Source organism: Sturnus vulgaris, chromosome 3 (assembly GCF_052056855.1).
Source record: "Sturnus vulgaris isolate bStuVul1 chromosome 3, bStuVul1.hap1, whole genome shotgun sequence".
NCBI lineage: Eukaryota > Metazoa > Chordata > Aves > Passeriformes > Sturnidae > Sturnus > Sturnus vulgaris.
In genome coordinates, this window is record NC_142245.1 from 7,755,319 (window position 1) to 7,773,826 (window position 18,508).

Consider the following 18,508-nt stretch of genomic DNA (forward strand, 5'->3'; position numbering starts at 1 on the left):
TTTTACTAGATATAGATGAGGATTTTAAGAATGAACTGCGGAATTTGGTACCGTTACTGCTTGCCCCTGAAAACTTGGTAGAAAAAGAGATTAGTGGATCCAAGGTGACCTGTAGAGATCTTGTAGAATACTTCAAGGTAAGCAAACTCATACTAATTATTTCTGTTAATAGCTTAAAAGACAGTATTCTAATTTTAGGCCATGTTGTTCCCAGAGAAGATAAGATATCTGGGCTGACACTTGCTGATAAGCTCACTTTTATTTTCATTTCATTACTCTGACTTTCCAGAACTGGAACACTATTTCCTAACAGTACAGCTCTTTGCAAGCTACTGTTAGCAAAATTCGTGGTTGGTGCCTTTAATTTTGCTTTCTGTGAATAGGCTGAAATAGCTCAAGCTTTATTAGATTTTTTTTTCCTACTTTGAGATCCCGGTTGGGTTGGGGTTTTTTGGGGGGAGTTTTTTGTTGTTGTTGTTTTTTGTTTGTTTTGGTTATTTTTAGTTAAAGTTGGTCTCATGTAGTTTTTACAGATAGAAAAACAGCTCTTGAACTGCTAGGTATGCAGTGAAAATTTCAGATACTCCCCTCTGGATTTTTATCATGCAAGAAAGGTGCTTTTCTTTTTTTTTCCTACTAAGACAGTAGGCTTGGTAAGAATAATGCCACTGTCTCATAAAGACAGGAATTTTGCATTGCTACTTTTGGGGTAGAAATGTTGGGCTGAAGTTAAGAAACAAACTATGCAATTTGAGACCAGAGCTCATTTAACTTCACTTGTAAAACAAAACTTTTTTAAAGGAAAGACGGTATGGGATGCAGAAGTGATGGCTGTTCTGACAAGCATAAAATCAACACAGAGGCTCGGAGGTTCAGTCTCTGTGTTTATGTGGTTGCACGCTGCTTTTTGCTCCCGTTTTTCTCTAGTAGGACCCACTCAGGTACAGCAGCAGTCTAGAAAGGACTGCATCCTAAAAACCCAAGTATAAAACCTCTGCCAGAAAGCTGATTCACATCTTGTATCCAGTCGGGGAGCAGTGCTGTGGGGTGCTGCAAAAATGCTATGCTTATGTAACTAAAGAGGACTGCTCCCTTGGGACTGTGCATCTGAAGCTGAGATTGTGAGGCCTGAGTTGGAAACTGTAGGGCTTTTACTTGGAGGAAATAGCTACAGAAGCAAGGAGGATGTCAAGGGAGCTGAGTCCTGTTATAACTGTATCTTTTTGTAGGTTGTTCTACAACATAGAGCATTGAGTATGTGGGGACCCTGATAACTTTGTTCTCTCCTCCCTTGGAGCAAAAAACCCTCAAGCCTGAGGCTTTCAGACAGGGCAGGGAAGAAGGCAGCAGTGGTGTGAAAAGAGTCAGGATAAACCCCCTCAAGGGGCTGAGAGTGGCTTTGCTGGTGTAACTTGCACAGCTTGTCCAAAGCACTGGAATGGCTGCTGCTGTCTCCTATGCCCCACCTACCTGTCCCTAAAGCTGTGCCATGGGGCCAGCATGTGGGCTGGACAAGAAATGAAGTGTGTGTTCACTTCCAGCCCCCTGAAACCCTGGGGAAAGAAAGGACACCTGAGGATAAGTGGGATGTGGCACAGTGGGATAGGCTGCCTGTGTAGCTTCTTGAAGTGTTTTGTCTGCTCAGCTCTGTCTGCATTAAAGGCCTTGATCTGGTTTTCTTCCTCCTACGCTTAAGTAGATCAAGGCATGTGGGGAAATGTAAGTATTGGTTCTCCCAGCACTGGGTTAAGTTTGGGCAGGCCTATTGCCAGAAAGGCTAGGATAGTTATCTCCACTCTTTGTTCTGGGTGAAGATTCCCTGTTTAGCAAAGACCTTATGCATTTGAGGAAGTAGAAACCTGCTGTCAAACCTGTCACTTCTTGAGACAGTGGTGATGTCTCCTCAGTCTCAGGGACAGGAAAGTGAAGGGGGAAAACAATGCCAGACCTTTATGAAGAAAACTGCATAATTTAGTATTTAGCTCTATTACAAAGAAATAATTTGAGCTCTATTTTTGTATCATCCCTCATTTCTTACTCTCCTTAAACATAAATATTTAAGAAAATAAACCTTTACTTTTCCTCCCATTTAGGCTTACATTAAAATATATCAAGGAGAGGAGCTACCTCATCCAAAATCTATGCTGCAGGTATTTTTTTTTCTATCAAATAATCTGGTTAGATTCATGTGTACTTTTAAAGTTCTTTGCAACTGAAGAATCATGACTGCTGTGGGCCTGAAGCTCCCCCACACAGCTGTAGTTCTTGAAGGATCTGTGTACTTCGAAAGCCACCTGAACTGTGATTGTTGGTTACTTTTTCTCAGTTTCATCAACCAGATGAAATGAAATCAACCAAATGGAGCTGGGGGTCTGCCTGGTTGGTTGGGTTTTTTAGCTGCTTTACTTTCTAAGCATGAGTTTTGTAACTTGCTGTTTGCCTGGGAGATCCAGAAAATGACATCTCGCAGCTTTAACTACAATAATTATTCCTGGCATGACAGGTAGAAAATAAGTCTCAAATTCTTGACAATTATGATTGACACCAAAACTGTACATCTATAATGCAGAAATAATGCCAACTTCCTTCTTTCCTCTCAGGTAGTGAAGTAATCCAGTACCAGGATTAAAATACAATAGTTTAGTGACCCTCATGTGCTTATTAACAGTAGAACATTCAGAAGAGATTGCTCATGATGAAAAGCCTGTACAAGCAAGCTGAGGTTTGTTTGCAGCTGTGCTGGAAAGCTGAAGAAAGGCACCAATATGTTTGAGTGTATCTTGCTAAACTTCACTTATTTTTATCTGGCCTTTTCCTGACCATCGGGAACTCTGGAGGTTTTGGGGTATGTTTTAATGCTGTGTAAAACCTGAGATTACTGTGAATGACACAGGATGCTCCATGTTTTTTAGGCGACAGCTGAGGCGAATAATCTTGCTGCTGTGGCAGGAGCAAAAGACTTGTACAGCAAGGGCATGGAGCAGGTATGATGGCACAACCTTTTCTAAACACCTGCATGCAAATACAGGCCTTCACCTTCCATATTGTCCTCTGTGTGTGAACACTTCAGTGGGGCCAGGACTTGTGTGTTTTCTGCACTCTCAGGACCAGGACTTGTGTGTTTTCTGCACGCTGCTCTGAGCTTGGGTGCCTGATGCTGGGGAGGTATGAAAGTGAGTGTGTTTGCAGGATTCCCACCTGTTAGTTCCGTCTACAGCTCTTGACAGGCATCTCAAAATCTTGTGACATGAAATGCACAAGCAGATGAGCAGAGATTTGTTGTGTCAGGTTTGCACAGTGGTGGAATTCTAGTTCTGTACTCTCATATTTCTGAATTGTGGCCATTCATTAGCTGTAAAATGCAAGATTTGGAGTGATTCAAAAATTTGAAGAAACCCCTTGGAATATAAGAATTACTTTGAAAAACCTGTGTATGTAATTTCGCGCTTGCTACTTCTCTTGAAGATAGTGATCTTACATGATTCTAAGCTGAATGCTGGGTGGATTTCATACCTTAATGTAGTGCTATGCAAGGTTTTATCATAGGAAATTCTGAAAATCATTACATGTCTTGTAAAGCTTTGCAGAACTGTGCTTATTGTGAAACTGTACAACCAGAAAGACCAGTAGGTATGAGAACATGCTACAAACATAGCTTTCTATTTATTAGGCTTATTGTGGTCTTAATTGCTGAGGTAGCTTTCTGTTTTGAAATTAAAGAAAGACCTAGTGCTAGTGGCAGACAAGCCAGTTCCATTTATTAGCAGGCTGTTTGGAGAATGTTCTGCTGGTTTAAGGGAACTCCTCTATTTCCATTTTGGAATGTCTTGAAGTAGTGAATGTGTTGTTTATAGCAAGTGCCAGGTCTGCCTTCCAAACTTGAATCTTCAATGGTTGTTGAGATACTGTAGCTTTAAGGCTTCTAACTTGGAGCAGGGAATAAACAGAAACAGATGTTCTTTTAAACAGACTTTGTTTCCATAGTAATGTTCCCCAGTACTGCATATTTTGATATCACTGTAGAGATATACACAAATTACGGAATGTTTTTTTATCCAGATGTCTCATATGATATTCTTAATCTGACACAGCTCAGAAACTTCTATTTTTAAGAACAGAAGTGGGAGCTCTTTGGATTTAAAACTCGACTATGTAAAGGTAGTTCTTGCTGCAGCTTCTGAATTGACCTCATGAACCAAAGCCCTCCTTTGCTGAGTGTGCATAACTGAAACACCGTCCCCCTAATGACCTGAAATGTAAGGAACAACAGGTGCAGTGTCACAGAGCATACGAAAACAGTGGCATTTGTTTGTGTGGTGGCCTCTTGATCCCTCAGTAGCTCCTGGTGTTTAACATGCTCTGGGTGGTATGAAAAAAAACTGTTCTGAAGGATGAGACTGGTAGGCATTTTCCAGGGAGTCTTGGTAGATGTGGAGGACTTCAGTCTGGGAAGAAACAAGGATGTGCACATGGCTGTTGTCCTGTCCTCCTGGGCTTGCCTGAAGAGAACAATGGAAGTATGAGTTCAGTTCTGTGCTGTGGGTCTGTGTGTGGTTGGACAGGTGAGGCTCCTGCCCTGCTGTGATCAAAAATACCTTTGGCTGCTTCACTGGATGGGCCTGGGGTTCACAGAGCCAAGGGAGCTGCTGGTGGAGGAGGGCAGTGAGGGGCAGGTGCTTTCCGTGCAGCAGCAGCAGACACTCAGGATATGATTCCGTGATGTCTGGTTGCTCCCACAGGTGTGTGGGGGAGATAAGCCTTACATTGCCCCGTCGGACCTGGAGCAGAAGCACCAGGATTTCCGAGAGAGTGCCATCCGGCAGTTCCGCTCTGTGAAGAAGATGGGAGGGGAAGAGTTCTGCCGGCGCTACCAAGAGCAACTCGAAGTGGAAATCGATGAGATCTATGCAAACTTTGTGAAGCACAATGATGGCAAAAACATCTTTTACGCTGCTCGTACCCCTGCCACTCTATTTGCAGTCATGTTTGCCATGTACATAATCTCAGGACTGACTGGGTTCCTTGGCATGAACTCCATAGCTGCCCTGTGCAATCTCGTTCTGGGGATGGCTCTTATATCGTTTTGTACTTGGGCATACGTTAAGTACTCTGGGGAATTCAGAGAAGTTGGAACAGCCATTGATCAGATTGCTGAAGCTATATGGGAACAGGTTTGTATCTGTTTCTATTGCAAAATCTTGCTGTCTTGAGCACACAAATCAAACAGTTTCTATTCAGGGCTGAGAGGGAAAAGCTGGTCTAGACCTAACAGAGAATATTAGTGCTGCCAAAGGGAAAATCTGCTCAGTAATGTGACTGCTCTCTTCAGGAACAGATGCTGCACACAAGAAATGTTAAATAAGCTTAGGATATTATCAAAGAAGTGCTACTTAAGGTGCAGAAGGTTACTTAGTAAGTGCTTTGATGGTAAAGAGTGGAGGGACTCTTCAAAACTTTTCCCTTATTCAGAGCAAGAAATTGACTAGTCCCTGGGGAGAACTGGCTGGGTCATGGCTTTCAGCAGCTGCTACCAGAGGGTGCACAGCAGGTTTATTCCATCAGGGAGACTCGTGCTCTCTGTGGCAGCTTCAGTGGGTTTAACTGCTCTTTGCAAGGAATACTCAGCAAATTCCTGAAAGAAAAGATGTGAGTGTAATGACAACAGAACTGGAGGAGAAAACTTTCTGCATAGAGGTTTTGCTGCCTGAACTCGTTTACACAGCTGTGCCACTAAGGCAAATGTAGAGAATTCCTGACCAGTAGTTTTTGGAGCATTCTAACTAGCTCTGTCCAGTGCCAGCAGAAGGGAAACACTTTCCTGCTGTTACTGGAAATAAAAAGTGCACTGACCTTATCTGGGATGAAAGTGTGTCCAGTGAGGCATGAGTAGGTAACTAACTGGAGCCTTCTGCAAAGATGCTTGCTTCCACAGCTAGAAAATTCCTGTGTTCAAGACTCATCCTAGGCACTGGTACTAGGCCTATCTGAGCAACCTGCTGAGGGTCCTGGTCAGGTTTTGAGTTACAGTGGAGCAGAAAAAGTGGATTTTTAAAAATAGGGAAATGAGTTAGCACCACTCACTAGAGATTAAAATTGAGGCTCTCCAGTACTACTGGAGCTGCTGCTGCAGGATACCTCAAGCACACAAAGCTTAGTTTGGCTGCTACCTTCCCTGGAAGGGGGTGAACTTGACTTACGCTGGCAGGAGCTTGCCATTTGTGGGCTGGAGGAAGGTGGTCTCCAAAAGACCTCAGCAGTGTTGCTGTTAGAGCTGCACATCACCAGTAACATGCAAAGCACTGCAGGTCATGTCTGAGTCACTCTGATTAAATGCTCATTCTTGCTGTTGATTTTTCTGAATCTCTGTCTTTCTTTTCCCTTCCTTGCTTCAGAGGAATCCCAGGAAGGTGAGAAGTTACTGGCAATCAGTTTTTTTTTTTTGTTTTTTTTTTTTTTTTGAACTTGATTGAGTTTCTGCTGTGTTGTAAGAGCCGTTTTTCCTAACAGCTGAATTCGTGTTTTAGGTGTTTTCCAAACTCTTTGAAGTCCTTAGACGCCGAACGGTTCATCGTGCTCTTACATCAGTGCCGCGACAGCGACTCTCATCCAACAATAACAAGAAGAAAAACTAGCCAGTATTTTTAACTTTCTTTCTGTATCTGAAGTGTTCACACTTACACATATAGGACAATAAGCTGGACCGTCTGAGCCGGTCTGCATAAATGCTGTAACCATACCAGACTGATGCTGCATACGGGGTATGGAATTGCACATCCATATTCTAGGAACTGTAAAGTGGTTTGAATTCAGTGAAATACTGCTGTGTAGGAGGGGTATCACTTGTGTCCATAGCATGTGACTGCTTCAACCTCATTACTCTAGCAGCAAAATTAATTTCTCTTTCAGTTCATGCCACTTTGTGTCAGACTTCATCATTCTAAGTTTTTTCATGATTTCAAGTCTCATCTCTTTATATGATTTTATATCTTATTTTCCTTGGTTACCTCATTTTCTTGTTTCTTTTGCACATTTCTCATTCCACAGGTGTTGAAGCCCATGAGTGATAATTTGATGGAGGATCATATGAGGCAGTCTGTAAAAAACTCTATCAAAGCAGGCCTGACCGAGCAGGTGGCTCACCATGCCAGACTAAAGACAGACTGACACTTCGTCTCCTCTTCAACTCTGCCCTCTCATCCTAGACATGCTTGCTGTACCATGAGAACTCAATAATAATAAAAAAATAAATATAAATAAACCAAAGTTTACAATCAACTGTAGAAGTAGTTTAGTGTGATTGGCTTCACAGATTGCTGCCATCACTGGGGAAGAGTTATGTTTGTCAGTGCTCAGCTTCTCAAACAAACTGGTGCCATGGAGCCCGCTGGGGTGGGAAGGAGGGGCTCAGTTTTACAGTCCTGGTGCTTCGTGTTCGGGGGAGGGAGGGGGAGCTTTCCCAGCGTTGTGAGTCTGTGCAGGCTCTGGCTTACAGGGGAAGCCTGTCCCCTGCAGGAGCTGACTTCAGGGAAGTGTCATGATCAGTCGCACACCAGGTGTGCTCTCCCGATGTCCCCAGATCGGCACCACCCTCGCCAGCTCCAGCGAGCGTTTCTGTGTGCAGCTGGTGAAGCCGTCGGAGCAGCCACTCCATTACAACGTGTCTCTTGCTTTCTTGCCTTTTACCAGTGTTACACAGATGCATGTGCTGGTTCCTCACGCAAAACTAGGGTGTCAGGGAGGTAGTGGCTCAGCACAGAGGGTGTCTTGCCTTGAACTCGCAGACCTGGTCCCGAGGGAGGTGCATATTGAAACTGAGCTGTCTTTTTCTGCAGTTTAGCCTTCATGTATATAATATTGCCATTAATTCTACTGGGGAAGAAATTCCATCAAAAAATGTTGCCTACAGCTACCAAGCAATGAGTTAGGATTGTCTGTACAGTGTGTTTAGTTTTTATTTTTTAAGAAATCACAGATAGGGCATGTATATGAAATATAAATATATAAATACGATTTTGTATCAAAGTTTTGTAGTTTATGGCAAAACCTGGTTCTGTGGTAGCTAAGTGCAGTTCCTGTAAAGGAATATTTGTGGCTCATGTAAATGTGTGAATGCATCAACAATTTGAAGTTTTTTGATACATTTGTGATATTTACCTGCACTGCAATCTCTCACCCCCTTGGGAAAATCAATGGGAATGTTTGTTGTGAAACTCTTGTCTTCTGTTCATTTTAAAGTTATTTCCTGTAATTTATTTTCAGTACATTATTAAAATCAGTTGTGTATATATGAAATGAAATCCGTGCTTATTTTTAAAAGATGTTCAGGTATTGTATTCTACTGCATAAACTATGTCAAATACTTATCCTGACAACTATATGAACAGATTAGTTCTATTGTACTTCATAGGTTTCTATTGAAGCCGATGTTCCTCTCATGCTTGTCTCTGGAAAGTAACCTCTGTCCCTGTATAGGAAAACCTCCTGCTGTTCTTAACCACGCTTTTGACTTGTGGAATTGCTTGGCAGATTCTGCCCTCCGACAATTTTATCACTCTGAAATCTTGTTACTGGCTTTGCTTTCAGTATCAACCGTGTGGAGTGTAAAGGCAGCTAAATAATTAACTGCTGTAGTTTCAGCTGGAAATGGCTGTGTGCAATAGCTGTTTTTTTTGCATTCCTAAATGGTAACAATTTTCATCAACATTTAAGCTTTAACATTTCCCCTCTCTTGAGTGAGGGAAGTCATCTGTCTAGGACTAAAGCAATTGCACTGTAACTTCTGCATCGAAAAGAACTTTTGGGGAGTGGTGGTTACCTGCCCTCTGCAGGTGAGGGCTCAGCTCCAGGGGAATGATGCTAAAGAGGAGGTAGGAATGTCGCATTTTATGATATCTCGACCTGTACAGATTAAATACTGTTACTCAAACAAGCCAATGCTTTGGTGATTCATCTCTTAATAATCACAGGAGTCACATGGGGGCTCGCAGGGCCTGCCCTTGCTGCTCGTGGAAGGTGCAAGTCAGATTTGAGGCTGTGCCCTTCGGAGATGGCAAAAACAACTCTTCCCAGCATGTAGACAAGGAGTTGCAAGGATTTATCTGGACTATTCTTCAGGCTTTGTGCGGGGAGAGTTCCTGAACGCTGTGCCGCGAAGTTGCTGCATGAATGCAAAATCCCCTCGAGCTTGTGGGAGGGATCAAAGGTAGGGAAAGGGAGGGGTCAAGATGACTTTGAATTAAGTGTGGGAAATGGATGTCTTAGGGGATAAAAGGGGGTGGTTCTGTGGCAGTAGGTTGCTGGTGCGTGTCCTTGTTCTGTGGTGTTGACTGTTAACCCTATCTCACACTTTCCTGGAAGAGGGGACTCCATTCTGTGGGCACAGAGGTCAAAGTGCCAGGGACTGGAATGGGACCTGGGGTCACAGGGCCTGCATGGTTGGAGTGGCAGCAGCCCGGAGTGAGGTTGTGTCACTTGAACAGGGAGCTGGATTTAGCCAGCACGTAGGGTAAGGGTCGAGCATTGTTGGAGCAGTTCTAGGTCTGGGCTGAACACATCTATTTCTACATGAGGCAACTAGAGGGACAAGGTCTGGGCTGATTTGGAGGGTGTGGGGATCCATTTTTATGCGTGATTCTGTGGAGGTATGAGAGGCTCTGCAAGGGCCAGTTAAGGACAGACTCGTGTCTCAGGGCTAGCTGCCTAGGGCAGGCACAATGGGGATGTGCAGGGGTGGGCCGTGTCCATCTGCTGGTTCCTGGAGCAGACTGGTGGTCCCGAGGCTGGATACTGAATAAGCTGGGCCTCCTTGCCCAGTTCCTGGAGGGATCCAGAGCCCGTGTGTGTATTGGCCCCAAGACCCCTGCATGGTGACCAGGTGGAGGGGCAGGGTGAGGGTGCTGGTGCTTTTGTGCCAGTGCTGAACACAGACCGGGATAAATGGTGTGAGCACTTTCCATGTGTGTGCCCAGTGGGAATGCTGGCTCAGCCTTGCTGCTGGTGGCACATGGAGGCATGAAGCTGTAGTGGCCTTAGCTCCATGGGCAGCCCCCTACAATTAGTGTTCCTAGAATAAGCTTAGTATTTCTCAACTTCTGTGTACTGTGAAGAACATCGGGTTGGTGCATGGAATGGGTTCCTCAAAGAACTTAGGAGTTTCACAGGGCTTTAGAGAAGGTGGCAGCTGCTTTTCCCACCCTGGTCTACTCTGCTGCTACTAAGGAAAGGAGTTCTGACAGCTGATCCAATCCTGTGGTGTATTCAGGCCTTGCTTCCCCTGTCCTCCCTGAACGTGCAAAAAGCCGAATGTAGCAGGAAAAGCAGAGAGCAGAAGATGGTAACTGACTTCTGGTCAACTCTTGCCTCACAAAGGGACACAGCAGAGTGAGGTAGGAAAGCTACATGGAAGATCCTACAGCTGGCAAAGTACAGCATCATGCCAGAAAGACACGGGAGCTGAAGTGACTGGGAAGATGTAACGAAGTACAGCAGCAGAAAGAGGTGGAGGTGACAAGACAGGATGCTTGATCCTTCTGTTTGGGAAGTGTGTGCCCAGATTGCTTGGAGTGGGAAATCCTCATCTGGCTCCAGAGATGTAACCAGCAGGAAATATCTGGCTATCTCCTCTCAATTTTCCTACAGCAGGCTAGAGCCAGGCCACAGATTTTTCCTGAAGATATCTGATCCTTAAAGGTTAAGTTAAGGAAACTAAAAGTACATCAGGTGGTGTGGCACAACAATAAAAGGGTAGAGAACAGGAAGCCCTGTATTTTATGAATCCAGATATGGGGAGTGTTCAATGATTTGTTTCATTAGGCTAGCAAAGTATGGCAGTATCTCAAAGCTCCCTGCCTGTTACTATGCTGGGTAAAGTAATTAAGCACAGGTTATGGTAAAACCTCCTCTTTTTTATTGAAAAACATGGATGGGAGTACAGACAATATTTACACAAGTTCCCAAGTGCAGATCAACTCAAGAACATATGACCAAAAATATGTAAAAAGGATGTGGGTCTAAAACAGAATTATGGAGGGTACCAAATGGTACAACTCCCTGCTAACCATGGACCTTCAAATAAGATCAGCAACTGAAAGGAGAGAAAACGAAAGAATTAAAAGTATGAACTGAGTGTGTGGAGAGCCACAGCCCAGCACTGCTGCTCCCGGGTTGTTGCCAGTACTCACCGTTCATGGGCATCTCGTCGATCTGGGTGGAGTAGTACTGCTCAATGTCCCGCAGGATGCGGATGTCGTCGTTCTTCACAAAGTTGATGGCGACGCCTTTCCGGCCGTACCTGCCCGAGCGGCCGATTCTGCAGAGGCACGAGGGAAGAGGGAATGGAGCCACTGTGGGAAGAGGTCCCCCAGTCCCCGTGCCCTGTGGGAAGCCTACCGGTGTATGTAGAGCTCCCTGTTGTTGGGCAGGTCGTAGTTAATGATCAGTGACACCTGAGGCACATCCAGGCCTCGAGCCCAAACGTCTGTGGAAATCAGAACTCGGCTGCAAAGAGAAGGGCACACTTATGACTTTTCTGAGAACTCCCTGTCTCCAGCACTGAGCATCCCCTGCTATTCCATGCTATTCCACAGCACATCAGCAGCATCTACTTTTGCTGCACAGAAAGCTGTCTCTTGCACTATCACCAAACTTCAGTCAAGACAGGACCAACACAGCTTGGATCTTTCAGAAGGAATAATGCTCCCAAGGGTTAAAAATACTGAGGATGGAGCACAAACATTTTTTCCTTGATGTACTTTAAATGCAACAACTTCCAACGTCTTCAGCAAAACAGAACAGACTAATTCTACACCCAGAGCTACGAGCACCCCTCCTTGGAAAGCTGCTATCTCTCAACCCTTCAATACCACAGGAGACAGATGGAAATCAGAATTCTCCTTTATCTAAGCTGAACAAAGCCTTGAGAGAGAGGTATTAAGGGTTTCCCTGCCCTGAAGCAGCAATGATGTAAGCAGTGCTATTTGGGGCATTTACCTGGCACCAGATCTGAACTCTTTCATGATGGACTCTCTCTCCTTTTGGGGCATGTCCCCATGCATGGATGACACGGTGAAGTTGGCTTCCCTCATCTTCTCTGTGAGCCAGTCGACCTGTGAACACAGCCTGGGTTAGCTCTTCGCTTAGACAGCCAAACACAGCAGCTGAGCTTCAGAATGTTTGCCAAGATGAGCTGGTATGGACTGAGAGACACTACCACAAGCACTGTGAGACTAAAGGAAGTAAATAATCCTTAGAAAGCATCAGCTGTATGATACAGGGCTCCACAAGCCCTGAAAAGAAAGGAATTAAGACTATTTATTCAAGAAGTGTGGTTTGCTCCAGGAATTTTAAGCAATTAGATTGAGCACATTGTTACCTACTTCTCTAAAAAGGCAATTCCTGTCAGCTGTATCAGTCTGCTACTGTTGTTTCAAGTTAGGCACATCCCAAAGGTTTAACCTGTGGTCTTACTGAACTCTTTCCAAACGGGGGAGCAACCAGACCTCTTAACTAACCCAGCACTGTTTGAGCCACTCTCAGGAAGCACCATGCCCCTCTGATGGCCCCTGTACCTTTCTCTTGGTGTTACAAAAGATGACAGCCTGGGTGATGGTCAGCGTGTCGTAGAGATCACACAAGGTGTCGAACTTCCACTCTTCCCTCTCCACAGCCACGAAAAACTGCTTGATTCCTTCGAGGGTTAACTCATCACTGTAGAGAAGACCACCACAAGCAGGTGAATAGCAGTTAGAAGGGCTGGGTGTGCTTCACCAGAGACCACCCCTCTGCCCCATGTGCTGTGGGTTCCTGTATCCAAATGGAGTCCAAGTAGTTCTAGAAAGTCCTGGGTAAACTCAGCTTTAGGAAGGGCCCTGAATGTGACCTGTTCAGCAGAGACTGGAACTGCTCTGCTCCAGCCAGCCAGCTCCAAAAGGGACTACTTCTGTTCTCATAATTTTTACAATCCTGCTTCTTGACAAGAGAGACTGAAGAAAGTCTCAAGAAGCTCAAATGTACGAAATGGAGCAGTGTAAGAGCTCAGGCAAGAGGGAGACTCCTCCCAAGTTCCAGTGCACAAGGGACCTGTGACACCACCAGATGTAAGTTATGCCTCCAAGAATACCCAAGATCAGTCAGCCAAAGGATTTTTTTTTTGCCTGCCATGTAATAAGAAATTATAACAGGAAGTCTAAAAAAATCCTCAGGGGGAGCCCAGGAATTGTTAAGTGTGAAGGACAGATTTCCATGAGGAGAGACTGCTATCATGGGGAGAATGAGGGGACAGCCAGGCTGAGCAGCAGCACACAGAACTGGACAAGGATAAAGTCAGGGAGATTAAGTCATCACCTGCTGGTAAACAGGACATGAACATGTCCGTAGACATTCAGGAATGTGAGAAAGAACGTGAGAGACTCTCTGTACATTTAAATCTGTTAATACTGTGAACTGCCCAGGGCTGGACCAACTCAGAATCCCTGTTCTCTCCAAGGAAACTCACCGTTTCACCAGGATGCGAATGGGGTCTGTCATGAATTTGTTGGTCATTTCCAAGATTTCATGTGGCAAAGTGGCGCTGATCAGAACCACCTGTGTGGCAGGGGGCAAGTACCTGTACACATCATAAATCTGCTCCTTGAAGCCTGCAGTGCAAATCAAGCCACACAGAACAGTTAGCACATCCTTCTCCCAGATATCCTCCTCCTTCACAGTCTGATCTGGAATTCAGTACTGGGTCTATAGGATGAACATTATTGTGTGAATCAGTAACATCAGACAAGGCATGTTGTGTAGCTTAACGCATTACAGCCTTTAACTAACTGTAACTGTCTTATCTTTTTCAAAACCAACTTCTAGAAATGGGCCTGCTATCTGAGACACCTTGGAATCTCAAAGAAGCAAGGAGAAAGCAAGTAAAGGGGAGAAAAATGTTTTACCTTTATTGAGCATTTCATCTGCTTCATCCAAAACCAGCATTTTGATGGCACGAGTTCTTAGACTTCTGCGACGAATCATATCTGTAAGATTTCACTTTGTGAGATGAGAATTCTCAGAAAGCAAGTGAGCCCCATCATTGTCAGGGCATTTTGGTGGAGGGACAGATATGAAAAATACAAAATGCCAGATGAACTTTATGTCAACAGAATCCACAAAACCTGTTTGAGAGTCAGCTCAGTTTGGCAGCTGCTAATTTTTGTATCTTTTTTTTCTCACTTGTAGGGATCAATCCATGTTCTCCCCATGACAAGAGCTTGTTTAAGGGCTGTGTGTTTTTCAGAGACCCAGAAGGCCAACACAACCCTTTTGATAACTGCCATGAACAGTAAAGGTTAAACTTTTCATGCAGTGAAAGCAGAAGGTACCAGGTGCTAGTACACCTGATTTAACAAAGATGGAGCAAATGTGGGCCTAATTTTGGCATTCATGTAGGCCTGGCTCTTATCCTCTTGAAGATTCAGGGACTGTAATACTTTCTCCTTTTTCCAAACCACCACATAAAGAGTCACCTCAACAATGAAAAGCTAAACAGAAACAGAGGAAGTGAAAATACGATCACCATTGATTTCCTCTAGTGTTTTCCAGGCAAAACATCAGTAAGTTGTTACCTTGTTACACTTCACCTTTAGGTTACACTAAATACAATACATAAATACAATAAATATCAGGATTTCCTTACCAAACACCCGGCCTGGAGTGCCAGCTACAACATGCTGCCCATAATCCAGTTTGCGGATATCCTCACCCACGTTGGTGCCCCCAATGCAGGCATGGCACTGCACGTTCATGTAGTCTCCCAGGGCCAGAAGCCCCTGTGTGGATACAAAGGAATGAATTATTTAGCTCTCCTCAGGCTGCATTTATGAAGAAATGCAGGTCTGTGCAGTCATGCTATGGGTTTTCTAAAGAGATGTTAGCACAAGAAGTTAGACGGATTTTTTTAATGTCTGTTACCTAAACCTCCAGAACAGCAGGCCTTATAACACTGCGGACTCAGCTCCTCAGGGATCACTTTAGGAAGCACTGGCCTTAAAACCTCAGTTAGAGCTGTGCAAAACCTCACACTGCCAAAGTAATGGATATCATGCTGAAGAGCAAATGGCCCTGTATCAGACGATATTTCAATATTTCTCTCAGGAACAGAAAGAAAAAGTGGAAGTTGTGCTTTGAGCTCTGCTAGAGAAACACCAGAACACTGGCCCCAGGCCTTGCCAGTGCTTTCCAGACAGGGATTGAAATGCTCCTACCTTCTGAATCTGCACAGCCAGCTCCCGAGTTGGTGCCAAGATCAAGGCTTGGGTCTCACGAACCTGGTTAAAACACGGAATCACACGGAAGTTAATCACAGGCCAGAGAGTCAAGCATGCAAGAGATGATGGAACTCACAGAATCGAAGCTGTGAGATGTCACAGCTAAAGGATTAATCACAGAATTTTATGATAAAAAATAAGAAAAAAGTGTGTACATTTATTGGAAAATAGAACCAAATTTCAAGCCCTTCAGTTCTGTGTGTTTGGTTCAGATAAACACCTTGCATTCCTCAAGGACTCCAGGACAAGTTTTGAAGTGTCACCTCTAAATGTATTATGAGCACTTTACAGAAATAAAGCAAAAGCTGTCCTTTCCACTTAGAACATGCAACCTTTATTTTTATGTCCCCAGTGACAGATAAGTAATAATCCCAGCCCATTGAAAACCACCCTTTTATTCAATTACATCCACACATCCAAGTTATACCCCAAAACTACTGGATGGACACGATGCCCCTGAAGGAAACAGCTGTCAGTCAAAATCTAGGTTTGATTCTGTGCAATGTGTGGTAGTTGTTCAGACAGGCTGCTGATGCCATTAGAACTGTCTGAAGACAGTAATGCTTGCTGAGAAATTTACTTAGCCCTAAGAGGTGAAAGAGGTCAGCTGTTAAAGACAACTTTATGATTACAAGTCACCATCTGAACTTATTTTGCCAGACTGGCTTTAACAGTTAAACTGTTAGTCTGGTGAAGTTCTCAGTCAGAATTCTGTCTGAGGTTCATAATTAAAATATTTCAATGTAAAGCTTCATTTATTCACTCTTAAAGAATACACTCTTATTATAAAGACCAGTGATTTAGTAAAAATTACTTTTAGCATGTGCTGCTATGAGATTACCTGTATATCCAGGCATTGTAGAACAGATATGGAGAATGTTGCTGTCTTCCCTGTTCCTGACTGTGACCTGAGAAACAGATATTTGGTGAATACTGTGGATGTCTGGACAAACAGCATAGGCAATTTCAACATATTCAACCCCTATGCTCTCTCCCACCCCTCCACTGCAAAGAACTCAACAGTGCCAACAAAGGCTTGTTATGATCACAGTGTGATCTGCTGTCAAGCAGCTTTGAGAACTGCAATATCAGAGACAGAACACTCAAGGGTCCCCAGCTCTGGCACGTTCACTCCTTATCAGACCAACATTTTAACTTTCTGCCATCAGCCACACATATACTTAATTTCAAGTAAATGACAGATAAGCCAATGCAATTTGCAAGGCTAGTAATTTGCACTAGTGACCAAGAAAGGATTTTTTCAGCAGGATGCATATCCTTCCTTGTCTCTAAGACTTTTTTTACAGTGACTAAACCTAATAAACTTTGGTGTTAACCACTGTTAGGATCACAAGTTAGGCAATTTCAGCGTTTTGCTTGTCGCATCATATAATCACAGAACAGTTTGGATTGGAAGAGAATTTAAAGAACATCCAGCTCCATCCCTCCTGCCATGGGAAGGCACACCTTCCACTACACCACGCTGCCCAGAGCCCCATCCAGCCTGGCTTTGAGCACATCCAGGAAGGGCACATCTACAGCTGCTCTGGCCAATCTGTCCTAGTGTCCCATTAACCTCAGGTCATTCCCCACACCCTGCCAGGCAGGAGCCCAGGCCCACGGGTAGCCGATCCCACTTCCAGCCTCAAGGCAGGAAGTATGACCCATACCCCACGCCCCGCCCCCGGCCGCACTCACTGGGCGATCACGTCCCTGCCCTTGATGATCTGCTTGATGGCTCGCTGCTGGATGGCCGACGGCTTCTCGAACCCTGCGGGGGCCAAAGGACACCGTTAGGGCAGGCCCCGACACTGGCGGGCGGCGGCCGCATGGCGCAGGTGCGAAGGGACCACATCCCGGCCCTGCCGCGGCCCATGAGCCCCTCCGTGCCCTCAGCTCGTCCCCTTGGCCCCGCGTCCCCTGCCCCCTATCCCTTCCCCCTATCCCTTCCCCCTCCGTCCCCGTCGCCTACCATAGGCATAGATGCCGCGTAGCAGGTCCTCCCGCAGGCCCATGGTGTCGAAGGTGGGCGTCACGTCCACCTCCTCGCTCGTCTCGAACTCCACCTTGGTCATGTCCTCCTCCTTCATGAGGCGCTTCCGTGCCGAACCACCCGAGGACCCCGCCATGGCCGCGCCGCCTCCGCACAACGCTCGCCGCGCGCGCCCTTCGCCGCCACTGCGTCTGCGCGGGGACGCGGCCGGAGCGGTGCGGGGCGGGGCGTGCTCGTGAGGCCACGGGGCGCACGCAGGGAACCACGGGATGGCCGCGGCTTGGAAGGGCCCTCTGGAGATCGCGCAGCCTAGCCGGGCCTGGAATGTCTCCGGAGTGGGAGCGTCAGCGACCTCCCTTCCTTGGGCAGCCCAGGGTTCCGGTGCCCTGCCACGCTAAGTGTAAAGCAGTTGTTCCTCATGCTGAGGTGGAACTTTTGTGGTTTAGTTTATGGCCACTGCCCCTCGTCCTGTCTCTGCGTATCACTGTAAAGCGCCTGGCACCATCCTCGGCACCCGCCTTTGAGGTATTTGTATGTATGATGAGATGCCCTCAAGCTTTTCCTCTCCAGATTATCAGGCCCACCCCCCTCAACCTTTCCTCAGAACTGAGATGCGCCAGTCCCATCATCATCTCTTTCGCTCTCCGCTGGACCCTCTCCAGGAGCTCCTTGTTTTTCTTGCCCTGAGGAGCCCAGACCTGGACACAACACTCTAGAAAGAGCTGAGTAAAGAGGCAAGACTAGTTCCCTCCGCCTCCCGCCGCTGCTCTTCCCAATTCACCCCAGGAAATGCATCGGGGGGGCTGGACGGGGATGTGCTCGCGGCCTACGCATGCGCGGGGCGTCAGGGCCGAGACGGGCCGAACGGGGCCGGGCCGGGCCGAGCCGATGCTGATGCTGATGCTGATGCTGCAGTGTCTGCGTCGTCGCGGATGCATAACCCCGTTTCCCTCGGTATGTCAGTGTCTCTTGAGCAGCCAAGGCTCAGCAATTCCATGGGATGAGGTTTGTAAAAAGGATCCTGGTTGATGGCCTTGATCTGTAGCTCCATGAGGTGATTTCCACTAACCTTGGGTAAGGAGTAAGTAAGTCGTTGCCAGTCTCCTACACAGGACAGTTCGTTTGTGTTTGATGTTTTAAAACGATCCTGTAGGGAATCCAGACACGAGTTCAGACATCACTTAGAAAAGTTTCCATTTCCCTGTGCCCCAACTCC

At 45.8% G+C, this 18,508-nt stretch overlaps 2 protein-coding genes across 19 annotated transcripts in view; one reads left to right on the top strand and one right to left on the bottom strand.

The window, feature by feature from the left end:
- ATL2 (atlastin GTPase 2) overlaps positions 1-7,280 on the top strand; it is a 45,042-nt gene extending 37,762 nt beyond the window's left edge. For 6 of the 18 annotated variants that reach the window (XM_088160869.1, XM_088160870.1, XM_088160877.1 and 3 more), the window contains 6 exons: positions 10-137; positions 2,094-2,150; positions 2,913-2,984; positions 4,740-5,171; positions 6,393-6,407; positions 6,525-7,280. In XM_088160869.1, coding sequence (XP_088016995.1) covers positions 10-137; positions 2,094-2,150; positions 2,913-2,984; positions 4,740-5,171; positions 6,393-6,407; positions 6,525-6,632 — 812 coding nt within the window. In that variant the 3' untranslated portion in view covers positions 6,633-7,280. The remainder of the gene's footprint in view (positions 1-9; positions 138-2,093; positions 2,151-2,912; positions 2,985-4,739; positions 5,172-6,392; positions 6,408-6,524) is intronic. The other 12 variants (XM_014891169.2, XM_088160873.1, XM_014891175.2 and 9 more) reach the window with 6 other exon arrangements.
- A 3,603-nt stretch (positions 7,281-10,883) lies between these two features.
- EIF4A3 (eukaryotic translation initiation factor 4A3) lies at positions 10,884-17,530 on the bottom strand. The gene is made up of 12 exons (XM_014891187.2): positions 17,272-17,530; positions 16,998-17,070; positions 16,141-16,207; positions 15,237-15,299; positions 14,669-14,801; positions 13,929-14,009; positions 13,493-13,634; positions 12,567-12,705; positions 11,989-12,104; positions 11,389-11,496; positions 11,181-11,308; positions 10,884-11,083 (listed from the first exon to the last, which is right to left on the bottom strand). The coding sequence occupies exons 1-12, from the start codon at positions 17,426-17,428 to the stop codon at positions 11,067-11,069; spliced, it is 1,224 nt and encodes a 407-aa protein (XP_014746673.1). The 5' UTR covers positions 17,429-17,530; the 3' UTR covers positions 10,884-11,066.
- Positions 17,531-18,508: the final 978 nt, after the last annotated feature.